General features: G+C 40.6%; 1 protein-coding gene across 1 annotated transcript in view; it reads right to left on the reverse strand.

Moving 5' to 3' along the window:
• Positions 1–2,786: 2,786 nt before the first annotated feature.
• The window catches only part of RGS5 (regulator of G protein signaling 5), a 47,360-nt gene continuing 29,676 nt past the window's right edge, over positions 2,787–20,470 (reverse strand). Inside the window, exons 3-5 of the mRNA XM_041721775.1 lie at positions 17,826–17,887; positions 10,426–10,592; positions 2,787–7,923 (exon numbers count right to left, since the gene is read on the reverse strand). Of these exons, the coding sequence (XP_041577709.1) occupies positions 7,762–7,923; positions 10,426–10,592; positions 17,826–17,887 (391 nt within the window). The 3' untranslated portion in view covers positions 2,787–7,761. The remainder of the gene's footprint in view (positions 7,924–10,425; positions 10,593–17,825; positions 17,888–20,470) is intronic.

Below are 20,470 nucleotides of genomic sequence, written 5' to 3' on the forward strand. Positions count from 1 at the left end.
TTCATGATGCAGACACTTTATAGACAGCTGATAAATAAAATAGAAGGTCCCTCACACAAGCTAAAAATATACCCTCTTTTTCTTCTTTTATCTGTTCTTAGTAATTTTGGAAGGAGTTGGTTGGGAAGAATTTGTCAAGATGAGAGACATACAATCCCCAAATGTCATTAAACCTTTTTACAGGAATAAAGTGCAGCTTCAAAGGGATAAGATTAGACCCCAATACCTGCCTACCTCCTAGAGCGAAGCAGAAATGATATTAAAATTAAATGATAGTATGATGAAAAGTCACAAGAGCTACCTGTCATAAAATAAGAATAGCTCACTTCTTTTCACTATTTTTAATGTTTAGCAAGCTGGGGGTGTTCAGGGATTAAAGAACAGGAGAGTTCTGACCTACCTGTACAGAAAAGGAGCAAAGCCACAGAGCCAAGGAGTTCAATGAATATTATTTCCTGAGGACGCAGTTATAAGCCACAAGAATTTAAACCTCCTTAAACCTGGGACTATTCTAGGAGCTTGGGAGGAGAGGGGTGTCTGGAAGTTTTCATGTCAAGACTTTTTCAGAAATGAAAATACCAGGTCTTTTTTGCTTTTCTAACACTGTTTAAAGAAAAGAATTCCCTAGCAATGCCACACAATTACCCTATCCAATTGGTAGGCACATGTCTTTAGTGAAGCATGCCAGACTAGAGGAATGTGGGATCTGATGGGAATGAAGAAAGTCTCCCTGGGGAAGATGGTATCTGTGCTCTAATTCTTTAAAAATGCATTGGTGTTAGCTCGGTGAGAGAGGGAAGATAGTAAAAGGAACTACCTCACCGAGGCCTAGAGCATGAGACAGCAGGGTGCATTTGGAGTTCTGCAACATGTCATGGAAGGCTGACTGGCTTAAGACCTTTCTGTATTGGGCTGAGGATCTAAGATGCTATTCTTTAGGATCATGGCAATCAGAATCTTAGAGTTAAAACAAACTTCTAAGATTAAGAGTAATTTTTTTAGGGCATCCATATAAGAGTAGCGGTATCATAATCTTCTAATTTAAAATATTTGAAATGACAAGCTAATAGAAATTCAGGAATTTTCTTTTTTTGTTTGTTTGTTTTTTTTTTAGAAATTCAGGAATTTTCTTAAGTATAGTTTGCATTTTGCTTTTTAAAACTGGAACATTTGAATAATACCTGGAAATGCGAGGTGTTAACCAACGGATAGCAAAGGATACTCATAATCTTTACAAACTCTGCTCCTGGGTCTGGAGCCTCTAGGACGCTCAAGAGCATGAAGAGCCATTGAAAGGTTTTAAACAGAGGAATAGCGTGATGAGATAAATCATAGGAGGAGTGACATGATCAGAGAAGCTCTGTTCTCCCTTGTCATTAAAGATTTTCTGTGTGATTCCCCTCAGGAGAATTTGCATTTAAATGGGAGGGACTTAAAATTAAAAGGGAGAACGCTTAAATGATGGGCAATGCTTAACAAAATGGAATAAATTGAAAATGGTAGTTGAAAAATTTATCACGACTGCTTTGCTGGTTCTTGAAATCCCACTAAAGAGTAAAACAATGCACAGTACTTGCAAGAATCTTATATAGGATGAAAGACTGTTCTGTGTCTGTAAATCTTTACTTGTTACCTGATGCATCAGGAATAGGGCCATGATGACCATAGAGGGATGACCAGATTTCAGAAAATAAGATTGTAATACTTCTTGAATGGAAACCCTCAGAAACTCATCCCAGATAGATAGATATATAGACATAGATATATAGATTTTTTTTGAGCAGTCTTCAGGCTCAGCATATAGCCCAATGTGGGGTTTGAACTCTCAACTCTGAGATCAAGACCTTAGCTGAGATCAGGAGTTGGATGCTCAACCAACTAAGCCACCCAGGCACTCCTCATCCAAGATAATTAAAGAGGAGAGTAAGTGGCATTGAAATGATTTTGGGCCATTTCATCTACGTTAAACATAGTTAGGCTCCACAGGGACTTGGAATGAGATCTAAGAAACTGTCGCAGACCTGGACAGATATTCTCTTCAAATTTCTCTCCTCATCCTTCTCTCCCCCCCCCCATTTTTCATTATTATTCCTCCCTGCAAATCTGCTTCCATTTATGTTTCTTTCTATACCCAAACTTTCCCCTATCTCCTAGTCCCAACCCCACTAGTTGGATAATTTCAGCCCATTACCTAAACTATCTGAGCACCAAATCTAAGGTCATAGAATTGAGCTGCTTACGATGGCACCAGGATTTCAGCTCTTTCACCACTGCAAGGGGCAAAGGAATGACTATACTCACTGACTATTGCAGGATCCAAATGATATAATGTGTTTAGTTCTAACAGTGAACAGCCACATCAATAAGTTGCCGTTCCAATCAAAGGAAAGTAGTCAACAGAGCGTAGGAGTCTAGGGTACCTTGTTGCTCCCTTTATGAGTTTTGCTGTCAGGCTATATTGATGCTTATTAGGATAAGGATCATCCTAATTGATCAAGAGCTCACCTAGTGAACAAAAAAGCCTATCTTTTTTTGTAAGAGTTTATTTATTTATTCATGAGAGACACACAGATAGAGGAAGAGACACAGGCAGAGGGAGAAGCAGGCTCCCTGCGGGGAGCCCAATGCAGGCCTCGATCCCAGGACCAGGGATCTCAGGGTCACACCCTGAGCCGAAGGCAGATGCTCAATCACTGAACCACCCAGGTGCCCCTCCCCCCGAAAGCCTGTCTTAAGGAATAGTTTCATATCAAGCATGTTCGAGAGTCAAGAAAGATTCACAGAGGTTGTTATACAGATATATATTTAATACAATATAGGTGATCGTGGTTACATGATACATGTTTGGTGCATTATTTATCAAGAAGTATAAGTCACATAGTACACAACATACTGACTACAAAATCAGAAGATAAACAATTGTTTCTAAATGAAAAACTTATGGGATAAATGCTGACAGATGGATTTTCAGCCTTTCATTTCTTCTCCTGTCTCTGGGACGTGTCTCCCAAAGATGCGAGTTCTGGCATTTATAAAACTTTTTTGGTCTTCCCAAATCCTGCTACTGTATGACATATAAGGAACTTTTAGAAGAAATGATCTGGATTATTTCCCTCCATTGGAAAACTTCTCAGCATTTCCCCCTGTTTTGCCTACAACTTAGCTTACACATTTTCTTAGGAAGTTAAATGCTCTTAATGTATCCATTGTTACATAATTGTGATTAGACTCAGTTATCTTAAATGTTTCCTCTTGCAGGGGGGAAGAAAGAAAGGGGGGTATAGATGTGAGGTTGGGAGGGAAAGTACCTCAGGTGAGAAAACAAGTAACTTGCAAGAGGCTTCTTAAACTGGATTTGAATAAGTTTGATGTGTAGCTTCTCTACTAGAAAAATAAGAAGATTATTATTATTAAACTGTGAGGTGAGGATAACATTCCCAAGACTTTTTCCCCTTTCACTCTCTTCTCTGAGTTTCCATTCAAAGCTGCAAATGTCTCCTCAGTTGGAAGAGTTGATCTTTTCAGTTCCATGAGGGTTCACTGATACTGGGGAAAGCCTTTCCTTGACTATCCATTGCTCTGGTCGCCACATGCCCTATTTGGGTGAAAGTATGTTTAACACAGGTGGCAGTTGCTAAATTGTTAACGGAAGAGCCTCCTCCCAAACAAGTGTTACCTACATACTCGTCCAGTAGAATGGAGACCAGAAAACCTTAGAGGCCTAATGACAAGTCAGTCAGGATAGACCGAGATGCGTGAAGACCTCACGTCCAGAACCTACATAGAGTTCCCTGGCTCTTGGGTTTAGACGTTTGGGTGTTAGAAACTCAGTTCTCCATTCTCTTCTCTCCCGCACAAGTGAGCCAAGTGGGGGAAAGCAGATCTCTACATCTGTTCTTTCTTCTAATCAAGACTCTCTAAGATTTGAAGATGAAGTTTCTCATCTAGCTGCGTTGTGATCAAGGCATGTCTTGTTTGCAAACCGTAGTGAAGACAATGAGAAGTGGTTTGATTTTCAGCTAAAGGGAGCTGTTCTTAAATGTTTCCTAGTAAATCGATTAACTTCATAGGTCTGGGCACTCCCTTCTTCACCACTACCCTTCCCTCCTCTCTTCCCTTTTAACTCCTGAGCCTTTATCTCCCAAACTTGCTGAAGTCCCAGGAAATAGGGAGAATGGGCTGCTATGACACAGATAGCCTTTTAAATAATGTTCATGATCAAATCTGTGATCGAGATAGATAATTTGACAAAGCCCTGGCAGGGGATGCTTATGAGTGTATCCACTGATTTGCTGATAGTCAGTTTTTACTGAAACTTCTGAACAGCTCTTATTCTTTGGGAGGCAATTAATAACCCCATCCCACTAGAATAGAAGTCTGGAGAGAGAACCCACCAATCAAGCAAATCCATGGATTTGTAGAGGGTAGAAATAAAAGCAATTTCTTTCACCAAGTTTTTCTCATTACGCACTAAAAACTGAAATCTACTGATAGTATAATTTATACAATAGAGAATTAGAGTTCACAGGGCATGGGGAGCAAAATGTTTCTATACATTGGATGCTACTGATGTGAAATCAAAGGGACTGAAATGCCTCAGTTTTCCATCTCAGAAGGTCTGTCTGGGAGAAGGAGAGAGAGAGAGAGAGAGAGAGAGAGGGAGGGAGTTGTTCATGTGAGCAAGCACTGCTTTAGTAGATAAACAGAGCTCCTTAATTTCCTCTAGAATCAACAGTCTACCTCTTTACTCTGGTCCAATTTGGATCCTAATCTGACGCCAACCCCAAACTGTATCAAACCCAGGCAGAAAATTTTAGGTCGTGGGCCATTCCCTGGCCTAATCTAGGTTTCTTTCAAGAATGAGAAGCCTTTACTTCTCTTTCCATTGACCACAGTCTGGCTCTGCTACCTCTCTACATCCCAGATCACTTGCGACTGTAGTTCGTCGTCCTCCACAAGGGAGGAAAATGAAAGCACCACAGGACTCTTGCATTAAGTTTCTTGCTTTCCCAGGGATTTACTCTAGAGAAAGTGGGGAGGGAGGTGGGAAGGGAAAGGGAGTGGTAAAGAGATATTACACATTTCTTTGTTTCTGGAAAGATCATCCCCGTTTTTTCTAATTTCCCAGAATTAAAAGAATGTTACTTTCTTTTTGTTACCATGGAAACTTCTAGTAACACTGTTGTGTGTGTGTGTGTGTGTGTGTTTTCCTTTTCCTAAGTTTAAGAACACTTTAAAAAGATTTGAAAGAACTTTTTAAGGGCAGTTTTCATATGTTTGCTTTCTCATTTTGGGTTGTGATACTTGTATTCCTTTTAATTTTATCAATTCATGCGTTAGAATAGTTTCTGATGTGTGTGTATATTACTTTAAATTTAAAATCACATATACAAATACATAAATATATATTACACGCCATCGTTTGGCTGGAAAGCATTCATTCTTTTTTTTTTTTTCCTTCACTGCACTGCCCTTGTGGTGGTGCTTTTCTGCCCTTTGCCTCCTGAGTTCAGCCTCTGAAAAGGGGAAGGCCCTCCTTAGCCTCCACTGACAAGTCCTACCCACTGCCATAGGGTGTGCAATCAGTTCATGAATACAGTTGATCTGGGTCTGTGTGACGTCAACCATCTGGGTGAGCTCTGTAACATCTAGCAAATTCTCTGAGCATTTTCAAACATTTGGCTCTTTCAGACAACGTGAATGAAAGATTTTGAATTTTCAATTAAATTAACATTTTGCTTGAAAATGTTTTCATGTTCAAGAACAATAACTCACCTAGATGCTTGGGTTCTTAATATTTCTAGCTGCATGATAAAGTATAGGGCTGGAGATTTTATACTGATTTAGGCCCTGGAAACAGATGCTGGGCAAGGTGGTGTCAGGAAGTTTTGCTCTGAGTTGCGTGTCACTCCTACACAAATGCACGTGGTAAGGACTTCTCAATGCTCTCAGTGTTGACCTGGCCTAGCTGTCAACTGCTTAATGACAAGTTTCTCCGAAGTGAGCAATATTTACAACTATGAATGGACTCTTACCACACTGGCAACTGTTGCAGTGGACTCACTCACTCCAACCCACTCTCCAAATGTGAAATAGCGAGTATTCAGAAGGGCAGCCTATCTTTCAAAATAGCAAACCTGGAGCCAACCAACACAACCAGTGTTTGCCTAAAGAATACAGTAGCATGGTTGCTTCACTTTGAATATTGTTAGGAAACCACTGAATACATGAGCCACGAACATGGAAAACGAGGAGTGTGTGGAGGAAAAAGGAATATACAAGGAGGAAATGCAAGACTAAACAATGCAATCTTCTCCTTAAATGTTTCAGAATTTTATTAATCCTTTCATAAATTCTTTCCAAATTAACTCAATAGCCTCATCTTGTTTAGCCTCGTATGCGTTTAGCTTGATCGCCTTACAACTAAATTGTGTAAATCACTACATAATCAAGTCTCCTAAAGATAAGAAAAAAAAATCTAGCAAGACTTATGATAATGAAAGATAGAATTAAAAGTTCAAAACTACTAAAAAAAAAATACCACGGCTTATCAGTCAGCTGCATGCGAGTCACATTAGGATATAAATGTGCACCTTGAGGGTAAATATAATCCACTAATACAGGGAGCAAAATAGGGAGGCAAGATGGGGTTGCTAAAAAAAAATCACATCATTTTGCAAAATGCAGGGTCCTTTGAAACTCTGTCTCACTTAGAAAACCTCTACATGTAGTCAAATTAACTTTTCTAAAGATAATTTGGTATTTTAAAGGTAATCATCATTTCCTAAACAAACAGATGGCATCATAGGGTAATTAACCATTTTAGGCTTGACAAAATTTTTCCATTTTAGTGTATAGCTCTCCTGATATTGAGGTAAGAGACACTGTGCTGGACAGCATCTGTTTTATTTTACATGATTGGAGTTGAAAATTCTGGAATTTTATACTCACATGGACTTAAAATAATTTGGAAATGGAAACATTGGGACTACATGCTAGAGGCATATATACATTTATTAAATACTCCACTGTCGGGTCATTGATTTAATACAGAATTTGGTAAACTGGGTAGGGGGGTATGAGAGAGGTAAAAGGAAAGAATCAATACGGATTGTGTTCAGATTGATTTTGTATAAACACAACGTATTCATGGTTATATCTCTTGTTAGTGATCTCCAGCCAACACAAAGATGCTCTAAATGGAAGACTGATGTTTTAAATAATGTATGTGCTTTAAACAAATCAAATAGTGGCTGCCTCATAAAATTCATTTCACCTTTTGCTAACCAAGGTCAGAAATGGAGGGGTCATTGCCTCTGGGTCAGAATTACAACAGCAAATGAGATCAGTTAATCTCACGTGAAATTGGTCTTTCTACATCTACATTCTTTTCAGATCAGTTTAGGTGGAGATTCATTACCTAAACCATATGGACCCACATTCAATGATACCATATTCTTGTATTATACTTCCTTGCCTTCAGCAGAGTTTTTCTGTGATTCTGATTAGCTTTGAAAAGAACACACTGAGGAGAACTTAATTAAGGATCAGACAGGAAGAAGAAACTGGGAAAGGAAGACATTCAGACAATAAACATCCAAAACAAAGTGCACAAAAAGAGTAAGCAACACTCCCTGGGATTTTCCTTGTTTGGGGATCTTTGAAAGAAGCTGTTATGGGAAGATACGCAGGTTGCTAGAAAATGCAGGGTTATTAAGGAGGAAAAACTCACAGGGTGATTCTCATAGCTCGACTGAATTACTACTTGATTAATTCCTGATAAAACTCAGAGCGCACAAAGCGAGGCAGTGAATCCTTTTCCATCAGGGCATAGATTCTCTTCTGGGCCACATCAAAGCTGCTCAGGGAAGGTTCCACCAGGCTCTTCATGGTGATGTCCTTTGTGAAGTGATCGATATTCACCTGGGGGCCAGGAAATAGGGTCTTGAGTCAGCTCAGGTTGCAGGATTTGATGAGGGGTGGGAAGGGGGAGTGGAATTTGTCACCAATAAAACACTTGAGGGGCAGAGGGTCATAAAAAGTAAGAAACATCACTTCTGTTTCATGGGCAATGGGGTAAGGCAAGTGAAGCTCCAATACATGAACGAGTCACATTAGGATCCAATCAGTGTTAGACACCTGCCAGGTGTCAGACCCTCCACTGGCAGCTAATACGTGCATATGGCACCTAATCCTCACGATGGGCCTATGAATATATATATCAAGCTTCAGTGGCTTTCTCAAGGCCACAGACCTAAGATGTGTATTTGCATCAAAGGCTCAGAATTTGGATCCTGGTGTCCTAATGCCTAGTCCCTCATCCTTCCTTCCCCAGCATTTGGTTTCCTGCCTGATGGAGAGAGTAAAGAGGGAAAAGGAGTCCTGCCTGGGACTCAAGACCTTGTGCATGGTTCTAGAAGAGGTAGGAAACTTGGTCTTTCCTGAAACAAACCATGAAACAGTGCTTTTGACAGAAGACCAATAAGAATAGCAGCTCATGTTTATTGGTGCTTCGTCTGTGCAGGCTCCTTGCTGGGGATGTTACTTTTACAGGCTCTGTGCTGGTGAACCCATCTAACCTCACAGCTCTGAGGCAGATACTGACCTCTACATCTTGCAATCAAGGAGCAGAATGTTTAGTGATTTGCTCAAGGTCATAAGTGGTAGAGAGAAGATTCAGAAACCTGGCAATGTAGCTTTTAACCAGCAGGCCGCAGTGTTGGAAGGCACTGTGACTTTTATGCCCTGAGTGCAGTGCTGACACATTGCACACGTCTCGGAAACGTCATTCATATTAGAGTCCATGTGAATGGTCCCCCCTGGAATTGTGCAGTCTACAGCCTGCACAGGCGTGCCTGAGTTTGATTTGAGAGAAATCACCGTTTTATCATCTCATATATGCTTTAAGGACTCTTAAGTTCTCTGTCTGTAAAAGAGAAGGGAACAGAATCCAAATTAGCCTGTGGTTCTGAATTGGAACCCTGGAAAATGTCTCCAGTCTCTCCGGAGCTGCTAGATGTCCTTGGTATGGAGAAAAGCTATCTGAGCTCAGAGGACGTTGGTGTGGCTGGAGGCAGAATCAAGGACTAAAGCTTGACTGGGGAGTGCCAAGCCAGAATGGTCTGGACAGGGGGCGTGAGCTGTGCTCCAAGGTCCAGGATGGAGGAGTTGAGACCATGATGAGAAGGGCTGGAGTGCTTTCTGCAGGTGTAGTGGAAGAGGATACAGAGCAGCCTCAGAGCTAATGTCCAGGGCCGGCCTCTGCATGTGGAGACTCTGAGCCCAGTGAGGTCAACTTACATGCCCACTAACACTCCGGAGGGACAGGCCATACTGTGTATTTCTCTGTTCCCAATCTGCTACTCTTGCTGCTACACTAAAGCAATGCTTCGTCCTTCTCTTACACTGAGTATATACTGAGCTAGGAAGGCAATTCTACTCAGAACGGTTGAGTATCAAAGAAGTATGAGGCTCTTTCCTAACCTTCATGTTTAAAATAAGGGATGTCTTGGGGGCACCTGGGTGGCTCAGTTGGTTGAGCGTCCGACTCTTGGTTTTGGCTCAGGTCATGATCTCAGGGTCATGAGGGGTCCTGCGTCGGGCCCCACGCTCAGTGGGGAGCCTGGTTGCGGTTCTCTCTCCCTCTCCTTCTGCCCCTCCCCTTGCTCTCTCTTTCTCTCTCTCTCAAACAAGTCTTTAAAAAAAAAATAAAAGAAGGGATGTCTTTACCACTCTCTAACACATTGTATCCAGCAACTAATAACTGCTATTTGTCTATTACTTTTATATGCATAGGCCTCCTCTAATGAATTATTCTGATAAATATTCATCTGTTGACTTAGCCAGGAAAGCATTATTGATGAATTTTAGATATGGTTAAATGACAATTTGCAGTGTACGCATTATCTGCACATTTGAACAATGCGTGGCCATTTCTTTTTTCAAAATTTTAGCTCCAATTCTTACCACTGTATTTTCTCCACCAGTTCCTGCTGAGAAAAGGCTGAGGTGACTATTCGGAGAAAGAAACTTTAGATTGCTACTTGCCTGCACAAGTGTGTTATATGGCTCAATCCTCTGCGCATCAACGTAAACTGGTAAATTTTAGGTCAACATACAAGACTTGGAGAATTTTTAGAGTCATAACAGCTGTAGTTTTAAACATGCTCTAGGTACACACACATATATGCACGTGAGATGTTTACGGCGAAGGGGACTGAGGATGGGAGAACTTTAATCCGGGACCCAACTTTAAACCGGGACCCACACATGGAGGAAGGCCCAGGATTAGGATGTCCACATCCATTCACCTCACAGAAATTTGCTGACTGCTTACGATGCGCCAGGAGCAAGGTTCCCATCCTCTCCGATGCCCAGCTCAGAGAACAGTGGCCAAACTTAACCCACCTTCCCATCAATACATACCTCTTTGGGAGCCTCTGTTTGGATGAATTCTTCATAAATTTTCTTTGCCTTCTCAGCCATCTTGGCAGGGGACTTGATCTTCTTGTAGTCCTCACAGGCAAGCCAGAACTCAAGGTTTTCCTCACTGAACTCAGACTTCAGGAAACTTTTGAAGCTGGCAAGTCCATCTAGTTAGGGAGAAGGTCGGTTGGATGGATAAATACATATGCACTACCTGTATACATACATGCATTATAAATTCATCAAAAATATATTACATATTTATTATAAATGTGCTTGCTAGTTTACTAACACTATATCCTACTTTATAGCCTAGGTTCATTTACTGGGTATTTCTGTCACATAAGAACCTTACAAGCGTTAACTCATTTACTCACATTACGGACCTGAGGTGGGTGCTATTAATGTCCTCTTTTACGAAGAGTTAGAAGTCAGTAACTTGCTCTTAATGAACCAGCTGCTGAGTGGCAGAGCTGGGATTCAAATCCAGGCAGCCTGTATTTGGTGATAAGGGTTATCTGTATACAGCATCAGGGAATACTACAAACACTTATAGCATTTTAGATACTTATCAATTACCAAAAAGAAAAAAAATTTTGCAACTTGGTTTGGTCGTGTAATACCAATGTTGATCATCTTGTGCAAACTACTTATGATCCTTTTTTTTTTTTAAATTTTCCTACAGATGATTTGTGAGCAGGTGTTCTGTTCCAGGCATTATGATAAGTCCCTATGGTAAGTAAAGTCATCATGGTTCCTGCCCTAATGGAGTTTGTAGATTCTGGGTGAAGTAGAAAGAAAATGAAGAGACACAAATACCATTGACACGACAAAGGAAAAACCATATGAAAGATGGCCACAGGGTAACAGAAGGGTCTTAACTTCGTTTGAAGTATAGAGGAGGCTCCATGTGAAAGGGACATTCAGTTTGAGACCTGAGGATGGGTGAGAAGGGATCCAATGAAGTTACCACATGCTGAGTCATCCCTATGCCCATCAATCATAAATTGGTTTTTAAAACATATTCAATTTAATATAATTACAATTATGGTGATTGTGTTTTCAGTGTTTGTTGCTCATGTAGAATAGACTTTAGATTATTTTAAAATATGTTTACATGGGGTGCCTGGGTGGCTCAATTGGTTAAGCATCTGCCTTCAGCTCAGGTCATGATCCTGGGGTCCTGGGGTCAAGCCCCATGTTGGGCTCCCTGCTCAGCGAGGAGTCTGCTTCTGCCTCTTCCTCTGCCTCTCCCCCGGCTTGTTTTCCCTCTATCCCTGCTCATATATATATATTTTTCTTTTTTCTATATTTCTAGCACCATTTGTTATAATTTAGTGACACAGGAGTCAGCATATATGCTGAAAGAAGGTCTAGATCTCTCTGTCACGGTTCAAGTTTTCATTATTTCTTAAACAAGAGGTGTCAGATAGTCTCTGTTGAAATGGAAAGATTCCCAGGCATTTTCTAGCTGCTGGGAAATGATAGCAGACATGAAGTCTTATGAGCGCCCACGCAAGACTGTAGAGGAAGCTATAACTTCACAGAATAAGCCTGTGGCCAATTTACTCTCATCTGGCCCATCTCCCCACAACCTATCAGGCACTCTGAATCACCCATTCCACATCTAAAGGTAGAGATAAAACCCCAGTCCTCCCAAGCATTGTTTTTTATGACCTGAGGACACGCACTTGGACTCCAGAACAGTGTTAACATTTACCAGGCATCTTGACGGTGAGATTGGAAAATAACTTTCCAGTGAAGTAAGTCCATTTCCTGGGTACTGGCTTTATCATTCTCATTGAATTCTACAGTATGATTTCAAGGCTTTTTAAAAATGCATACACTTTGGAGACTCATAAAATGGCTTTATACTCTCTTAGTCTAGGAGATGCTTCAAGCATCTCTTCTTTCTCTCAACTGGCTTTTGAGAATTCTCTGGATGGTCCCTTAGTAGGATCCTCAAGACAGTCTCCAGATACCTTTTCTCTTTAGCCTCTGAGTGTCTATTGGTCCATTCCTCAACACTCTCTGTTCAATTCCCATAACCCCTGAGGAAGTCCTCTTGGGTTAGAGCCAAATAGACCTCCAGGAAGAATGTCTCTATTCTGCAAAGAATACACATGTCTTCTATGGCCCACACCACTGCCAGCCCCCTCTACACCCCAGTGGAGCTCCCACTGTGCATCCCTGTAAATCGCCACAGTCTTCCCAGCTGAGCCTGCACAGAGCCTCAGAGTACTTCTCAATATACCTCTTCAGGTGTCCACTACCTAGGAAGCAGAGGAAGCCCACCTGATCTCTGGTCGTGTGGCAGCAGTCTGGCTTGTGAGCCACATTATAGTCCCAGAGCTGGCCCTAATGAATCGTGTCACTTTTGACATCCGAGCAAAATAGCGTAGCAGCCCTCCCAAAGAAGAAAATGAAGCCACTTATATTTTCCCTTGAAAATAAAAAGAGTGTCAGATAAAACCAAGTCAGTTTGGTGTAATAAAAATTTTGAAAACAAGATTAGAATAAATTTCTTGTCCTAGAGGAAAAATAGTGAAATTTAATGAACAGATACCTGATAGGTGCCACTGCATAGCTTACTGGTTCAGAGCATGGGCTCTGGAGTCCAGGCTGCGTGGGTGGATGCTAGCAAACCACATTACTACGGTGGCTGGGGCAAGTTACCCACCCTCTGTGAGCCTCTACTGCCTCATCTGCTGAATGGATATAATCATAAAACGATAAGGTTGTTGTAAGGATTCAGTAATCCGTGGAAAGCTCCTACCTGGTGTTGAACAGGATAGCTCACTCAGTAAGTATTGGCTTTTATCATTATTATTCATGCCCAATTTAAAATTGATCTTTATCACTATCTAAAACCCAACTCAAGTGTTGCCTCACATGGGAGGTATACCACTTGCTCTTGAAAATTTTTATTATGATGAGGGAAGAGCTCTCTTTGTTCTTTTGTTGTGACTGTCGCTTACATAATGGTCTTCTCCAGGAGGCTGTCAATTCGTTGAGTTCAAGGTTTGAGTTTCATTGGTTTTTGCCTCTCTTTCACATCCACTTGCTATCTAAATCTGTGCCCAACACTTTTATTTTTTAGAAAGAGAGAGTGAGTGAGAGTGGGAGGATGGGGGTAAAGGGCAGGGGAGAGAGAGAATCTTAACCAGGCTCTGCACTGAGCACAGAGCCCAACACAGGACTCAATCATATGACCCTGAGATCGTGACCTGAGCTGAAAGCAAGAGTCGGCCACTTAACCATCTGAGCCACGCAGATGCCCCTGTGCTTAACATTTCATAGATTTGTGCTGAACTATATAAGACCCATTAAGGGAAGCATTTGCCCCCAAGTCACAGAACTGAAGAACACAAACTTAGAAGAAAAATAAATTTTCTGCTACTACTCTAATGTTTTATTTCATAATCAAGTTACCTAACCTCAGTTTGCTTTTCTGAAAAATAGAGAATGTTATGGTACCCAAGTCCTCAATGTATTACACACATTAAATAAACCAATATATACAAAGTGCTTTGGACAGTGCCTAGTATGTGGTGAATAATACATGGAAGCTCTTGTTTATTATTCTTGATATCATTATCATTATTGCTTTAAAGAAATTTGTGGCTGCCAGTGAGTAAGATGAAGACATAGAACAGCCAGAAAAGAGGGGATAATATTGGAAACCAAAGAGTGAGAAACAGAAGGTGAATACAAAGACAGGAGAGAGAGAGAGAGAGAGAGAGAGAGAGAGAGAGAGAGAGATCCAGGCTACTCTATTCCCCATGGAAGAGTCCAAATCTCAAGGGTGTCTCAGGAAATGTTCTGACCTTCTGGAGATCCTGGGGAAAAAAAGAATTCACATAAAAACTTTGCTGCTATTAGATTGTGTTTCATTCCTCCTCTGCTCTTAAAGACAGTCACAGGGAGAAATTTCATATTTAAGCTCCCATATGCGATCTATTTTTGTGTTTAATGAACAACACACTGGTTATTTGTCCCATGGACCTGATGAATACAGATGGCGTCACCTACAGAGTTGAACATAAAATGTGTAAGAAATCGACATACTTTCAAAACACAATCAAATACATTGGAGGATTAAAAATTATTTTTTAAATGAGGAAAGGTAAGAGAAACCTTGTTAGCTGGAAAAGATTGAATAGCGCCTTAATTGTCTTATTTTTAAGAGGTTAAGTACCAATTGATTTAATTTCCACTCAAGAAAAATGTGGTTAAATTCAGGAATGCTTGGGAACTATATCAATTGTGAGTCAGTACCCTACATTAGTGGAACAGAATGACAAATACTCTTTGTAAGTCAACAAAGGTGCTATACTCCTCAAGGTTAAATGGTTTAGTTTATCCGATCAGTCATGCAAGAGGAGATTGTGGAGTTTCAAATGCATAGATTTCTCAAATGTACCTTTCTTCCTTCGTTACCTATTTTGCATCAATCACAGGTAATGCGAGATATTTCTGGTCTTGGATCATTAGTTTTAACAGATTCAAATAAAAACATCTCATGAGAACTGAGTTGCTCAAGTTTGGCTTAAATTTATTCATGAGGCATAATAGTTGGCATCTGGAAGAATGGGTCAAATATTGTTTCTTCAGGTCAGTGGTGCCAGGGTAGAATTATTGAGTGTGCCAGTCATTCCATTAGTCCTTCTCCGGGGATAGCTAGCCAGAGAGGGAAGCAGAGAGCGAAGACAACGTGACCAGAGAGAGGCACAGAGCACGAAGGGGAGTCAAGAGTGAAGCAGGGGCAGAGGGGGAGATGGGAAATAAAGAGGAAGAGAGAGACAGAAGGATACTAAGAGTTGAGGACTAGACTTAGAGAGAGTCTGTCTTATTTACTAATGGCAGGCCCTGCCCTAGGACGTGGCTCTCCTTTGTTTCAGGAGGTCTCTCTTTTCATACCAGAACCCCTCTTTTTCACTTAAGCTAGTTTGAGTATAGAGAGATACCCTTTCAAAGGAAGAATTTTGACCTGAGTGATTATCAAATGCTTTCCCACATATCATTTGGAGATATCAATCACCCAAGTCTTAAAAATGTTAGTTACCTAGGAGGATAATTATGTAGAATTGAAGATTATATGGACACACACACACACACACACTCTCTCTCTCTCTAAAATAAATAAATAAATCTTTAAAAATGAGTATATGGACACACACATGTGTACACAGATACACACTATGTAACACATATATATGCATATGTAATTTTAAATATATATAATTAAGAGAAATGTGAATATTATATGTAGATATATATGTACACACACACATGAATTTATATTTTCTGAACTGAGAAGTAGAAAACATTACTGTGAGAATCTCAGGCATCAAGCTCACAACATGGTAATCATCTGTTTGCAACCTGGAAGACTCCAGTTCCTCAACAAATGCTAAAGTGGTAATAACTGCCTCTGGCTTAACTTCTACCCTTATCTTTCTTATGCCAATAGCTCCCTGTCCCCTAAACACCTGAAACTTATAAATGTGTGGCCCAAAGGATTAGCATGACTGAAAAGGATTGCATATGGGCACATAAATATATATCCTTCTCCTTAATGGTTTTGCAAACATGAAAATAGTTCTGCTAATTCTCAGGGTTCTTGACCACAGCAATAAATACCTGCACCCAGGATACTTAGCACTCACAATGTATCAATATATCATCTGTCAGGTTGCAACTGGCCCCAAAACTATTGTGTAAGGTAAGAAATAAAGTCAATTGATAAACATAGAAACATAAAAAATTTTCTCTTGGTTGACTTCATGCGATTTCTGGGTCCAGGAAGCAAATTGAGTTAATTCATTCACCCATTAAGTCAACACTTTATATGTGTCAGGGCAGGGTATTCTGTTTATCACAAGAAATAAAAAGAGAATCAAAATTGGATATGATTAAGAAAGTTACAGAGTTGAGGTTTGACTGTCCAAATACAAGATAATGATTCTATCTCATAAACAGAAGCTTCCCTACCAAAAACAAGACATAAAAAAAATTCATATACAATTCAACGTATATTCTTTGTTATTTACTCTGTGCCTATTGATCATGATGCTCCTGTGAGAAATATTTTTTAAATCCTCATTTTTGCAAAGCATCTAACATTTCATATGCCATTCTTGCAGTAAAGGTGGAGAAATATGGGTAGGGTGTCTGAAATGAAATCATATTTTTAAGATGAACTATTCAACTATTTATCCTCCCCATAATTGTATACTTCTTATTGGGAAATTATTCAGATCCTGACTGTCACTGAGTTTATAATCTATCACAGGAGGGAGCCACCAATGAAAAAGTACATGGAATAAGTATTAAGCAGGAGAAAAGAATTTCAGACAAGTTGCTGTGAAAGCTCAGAGGGAGATCATTCTGGATGGCCAAGGAAGACTAAGCATTTAGTATTTGGATTCAATTTTAGAAGAGAGGAAGAATTTCAACAGGTAGAGACATGAATACAAAGTATTCCAGCCAAAGGGATTGCATGTAGAAGTTGCATCGGGAGGGGAGAGCACTTCAGTTGGACTGCAGACTGGTAAACCTTGGAAGCTTGAACTCGATATCGCAGACCTTGGGAATCAGCAAGGATTTGCATTAGGGGAAAAGCAAGGAGTCCCCAGGTGGGCTGGAATTAGCTTGGAAACGGTTCTTGCTGGCATTTTGGTGGTGTCTTGAATGAAGACATAAAAAGCAAACACCAGAGGAGGAAACAAGGCTGATGGAGAGAACACCCCACATTGGGCCACAAAAGCAGTTACCAGCAGCTTGAACGGGGACATAGTGCCCAACCTGTGATTCTTCACCCAGTGACCCGCATGCCGCTCTAGCCAATCCTTGCCACACCACCGTGAGGCTAAGCTGGAAAAGGGAGTATCTCTCTCTCTCACTGATGAAAACCTGAAGAAGCACACAGGTCAGGCTGCTTGCTCTGCTCACACGAGGAAGCAGGGCAGATGGGAAATTAACCTGCAGTCACCAGTCCTCAGGACATTTTATTTCCACAGTTTCTTAATGCGCAGTAGACCTCCTTCTTGTGAGCTGGATAACCACACTCCTTTGTCATCCTTCCTTTTTTTTTTTTTTTTAGGTTATATTTATTTATTCATGAGAGACCCAGAGAGAGAGGCAGAGACACAGGCAGAGGGAGAAGCAGGCTCCCTGCAGGGAACCTGATACAGGACTCGATCCCAGGACCCCAGGATCACAACCTGAGGGGAAGGCAGGCACTCAACCGCTGAGCCACCCAGGCATCCTGCATCCTTCCCTTGTTAAGGCCACTTTGAAAAATTGAAGCCATGTCAAAATTGGAGAAGGACAAAGGCAATACAAGGGCGAGTTTTGGCCTCTGTCCCTTCCATGACCAGAAGACAATTCCAACTTACAGTTGTTCTGCAGGAGCTTGTCCAGGGAGTCACGCCACTGCAGGGCCTCATCCAGCGAGGGTCTACATCAAGAATTAAGAAAAAAAAAAAAAAAGGCAACAGCCATGAGAAGGGAATTAGCCACATGCACTGACAATGTCTCAGACCTGCTTTTCTTAGAAATGCTACAACCAATGACCCATCCTCACGATGAGGGGGTTTGAGTTATTTTCTTTCCTGCAATCAGATTCGGTGGGCTGGGTTTGCTTTCACACATCAATACTATGCATTTTCCTCTCCTTTTGAACAAACTTTTTAGGTCTATCGCTGTTTAAAAATATAATCTATTTGTCATGAAGCTGTGTCTTGACATTTTTGTATATCCCGTGACAGTATTGCCAACTGTGGTCTTTTTTCCCCTGAATGTGACTGAATGAAATCCAGTTGCCCCATTGTAGGGATTGAACTCAAATTCTCTGCCTCACCGGGGCTCCATGTTAGCCACCCAATTCAATCAGTAAAAGGCATTCGATTTTGCATCCACATCCCACTGCCATCATTAAGGCTGGTGGACGATGGAAGGTGGGATGCTGCCTCACGGTGGGAATGTGATCATGCTATGTCTACATTTTAAAAAATCTGGTTGCATTTTTCCTCCCCCAGTTAGGATAGGATAATGATTTTTAAAACATGTTCTCTTTATGAGAAGAAAAGTGGTTATACTTCGTGAATAAGAAGGTTGCACATAAATTCTCTAGATGCTGACTCAGAGGGAGAAGGTAATAGCCAACACAAAAGCCCCCCTTAGGCTGTTTTTATTTTAACATTTATATATGCAGAAACCCTGCAGTTATAGCAGCCAGTTCTTCTCTCACAGAAGGATTGTGTCAAGGCAGGTGGCTGTTGTCTGGGAAAAATGGCTGACTGTGCTCTCCTGGGGCTCACCTGCTCTCACTCTTGGCATTGTGATGTGAGTTCCTCCTGTCAAGTGAAAAGAAGCTAACAAGGTGTGTATTAGAATATTAAGGCCAATGAAGGTGTTTTCCTTAAATTGGAATTTCCTTAGCGCTTCACTTTTTTTTTTATTCTACTGTTCAGACAGTCCAGAAACATTCCTACTTCTATCTTTTTTAAAAATATATATATCTTGGAGTTTTAAGCTTTCAGATTAGCAGCTGAGGTTGATAAGACAATTACTAATTCCACTTTTCATTGTGCTGTCCAGGCTTGGATACAGCTTCACTTTATTTACATAAATAAAAAATTATTTACATAATTTTAATAAACTTTATTTACATAACTAAAAGAGTCCAAGGTGGCAGTAGATTTTTTGGCTAAAGTGCTGTGAATGTTGCCTTCACTTCTATGTTCTTCAGTGCAGAACATGTACAGATTTTCAGCCTTAATTATTTGATTTTCCATAAGGCTTTATGTTTTTACTATTTGAAGACTAAACATGCCAAAAGTGAGGGTAACAAACTCGGTGAAATAATCTCACGTGGTTTCTATTTCCCTAGCTAGAAACACGGGTGCCGTTGATCAAGAACTCCACACTAATTCCTTGGAAATTTATTTTTATTTTTATTTTTATTTTTATTTTTATTTTTTTAATTTTTTCAGAAATTTGTTTTTAATAAGTGAATTAACTACCTTCCCTCCCCCTGTGTTCTTCTGGTTAGAGAGATGACATGAAGAAGGGATCACAAGTACATCCCTATATTTTTTGCCTCATTTTATGTCTAACCAGAAAGAGACCTGTTTTCTAGAGGTCATTAAGTCCTTTTTGGCTCTCCTTTATTACCTCATATGGACAATTCTTCCTATGTATACATTATTTTATACCTACATTCTTAGTAGTAAGGCTTACACATCTTAATTTCTTCACTACACCAGTTTCAATGCATATAATAGACACCCACCAAGGCTCTATTGATTGTTGACAGAAATAGCAGGACATTAGATAATTGTACAAAAGAAACAGAAAGGGGAAGGCCTGGCTCACTCACTGAATCTCTTTCTGATTTTCTAAAGACTCTCATAAAATGAAATCACCTTCCTTCCCCCTCTTTTACTCTGGTTGGTGGAGAGGACCACAGGAAGAAGAAATGGCATAAGCAGGTGCACCAAGCTTAAGCACGCTACCAGATCCAATTTGTCCCAAATGCTTTTGTTAGAACCAGACTAATGATTAATAACAGCAGTACATCACAGCCAATATTAAATTCCTGAAAAGGACGTATGCAGAGCCCGCCTGGGGGTTAAATTAGTCCAAATTGATTCAAGGACACAGATGAGCGGGACGCATGGCCCACAGCATAGAGCCCAGTGTTCTGATTACCAGCCTAGGAGGTAACAGAGGTTCATCCTGTCCTGATTCTCAGAATTTGCCAGCCCTCATTAAGTTTGACTTCTTTGGAAACAAGATAGATGCAGATCTAAATGACCAGTAAGTGCCCTGGTTTGCAAGGTCATCGCTGACCACAGAGAGTGGGCACTGAGTCTCCATGTGTGGGTGGGTGTAGGGGGAGGGGGAGGAAGTCAGTTCATATGAAAGGAAAATAAACATTTGTAGAGATGATTAACTGTGTGTTTTATAATGCCCAGGGTAAATGCCAACTGGTCCAGGAAGTGACCATCTCAATTGTAAGTGTTCTCTCTCTTTACTC

This window comes from Vulpes lagopus, chromosome 11, assembly GCF_018345385.1.
Source record: "Vulpes lagopus strain Blue_001 chromosome 11, ASM1834538v1, whole genome shotgun sequence".
NCBI lineage: Eukaryota > Metazoa > Chordata > Mammalia > Carnivora > Canidae > Vulpes > Vulpes lagopus.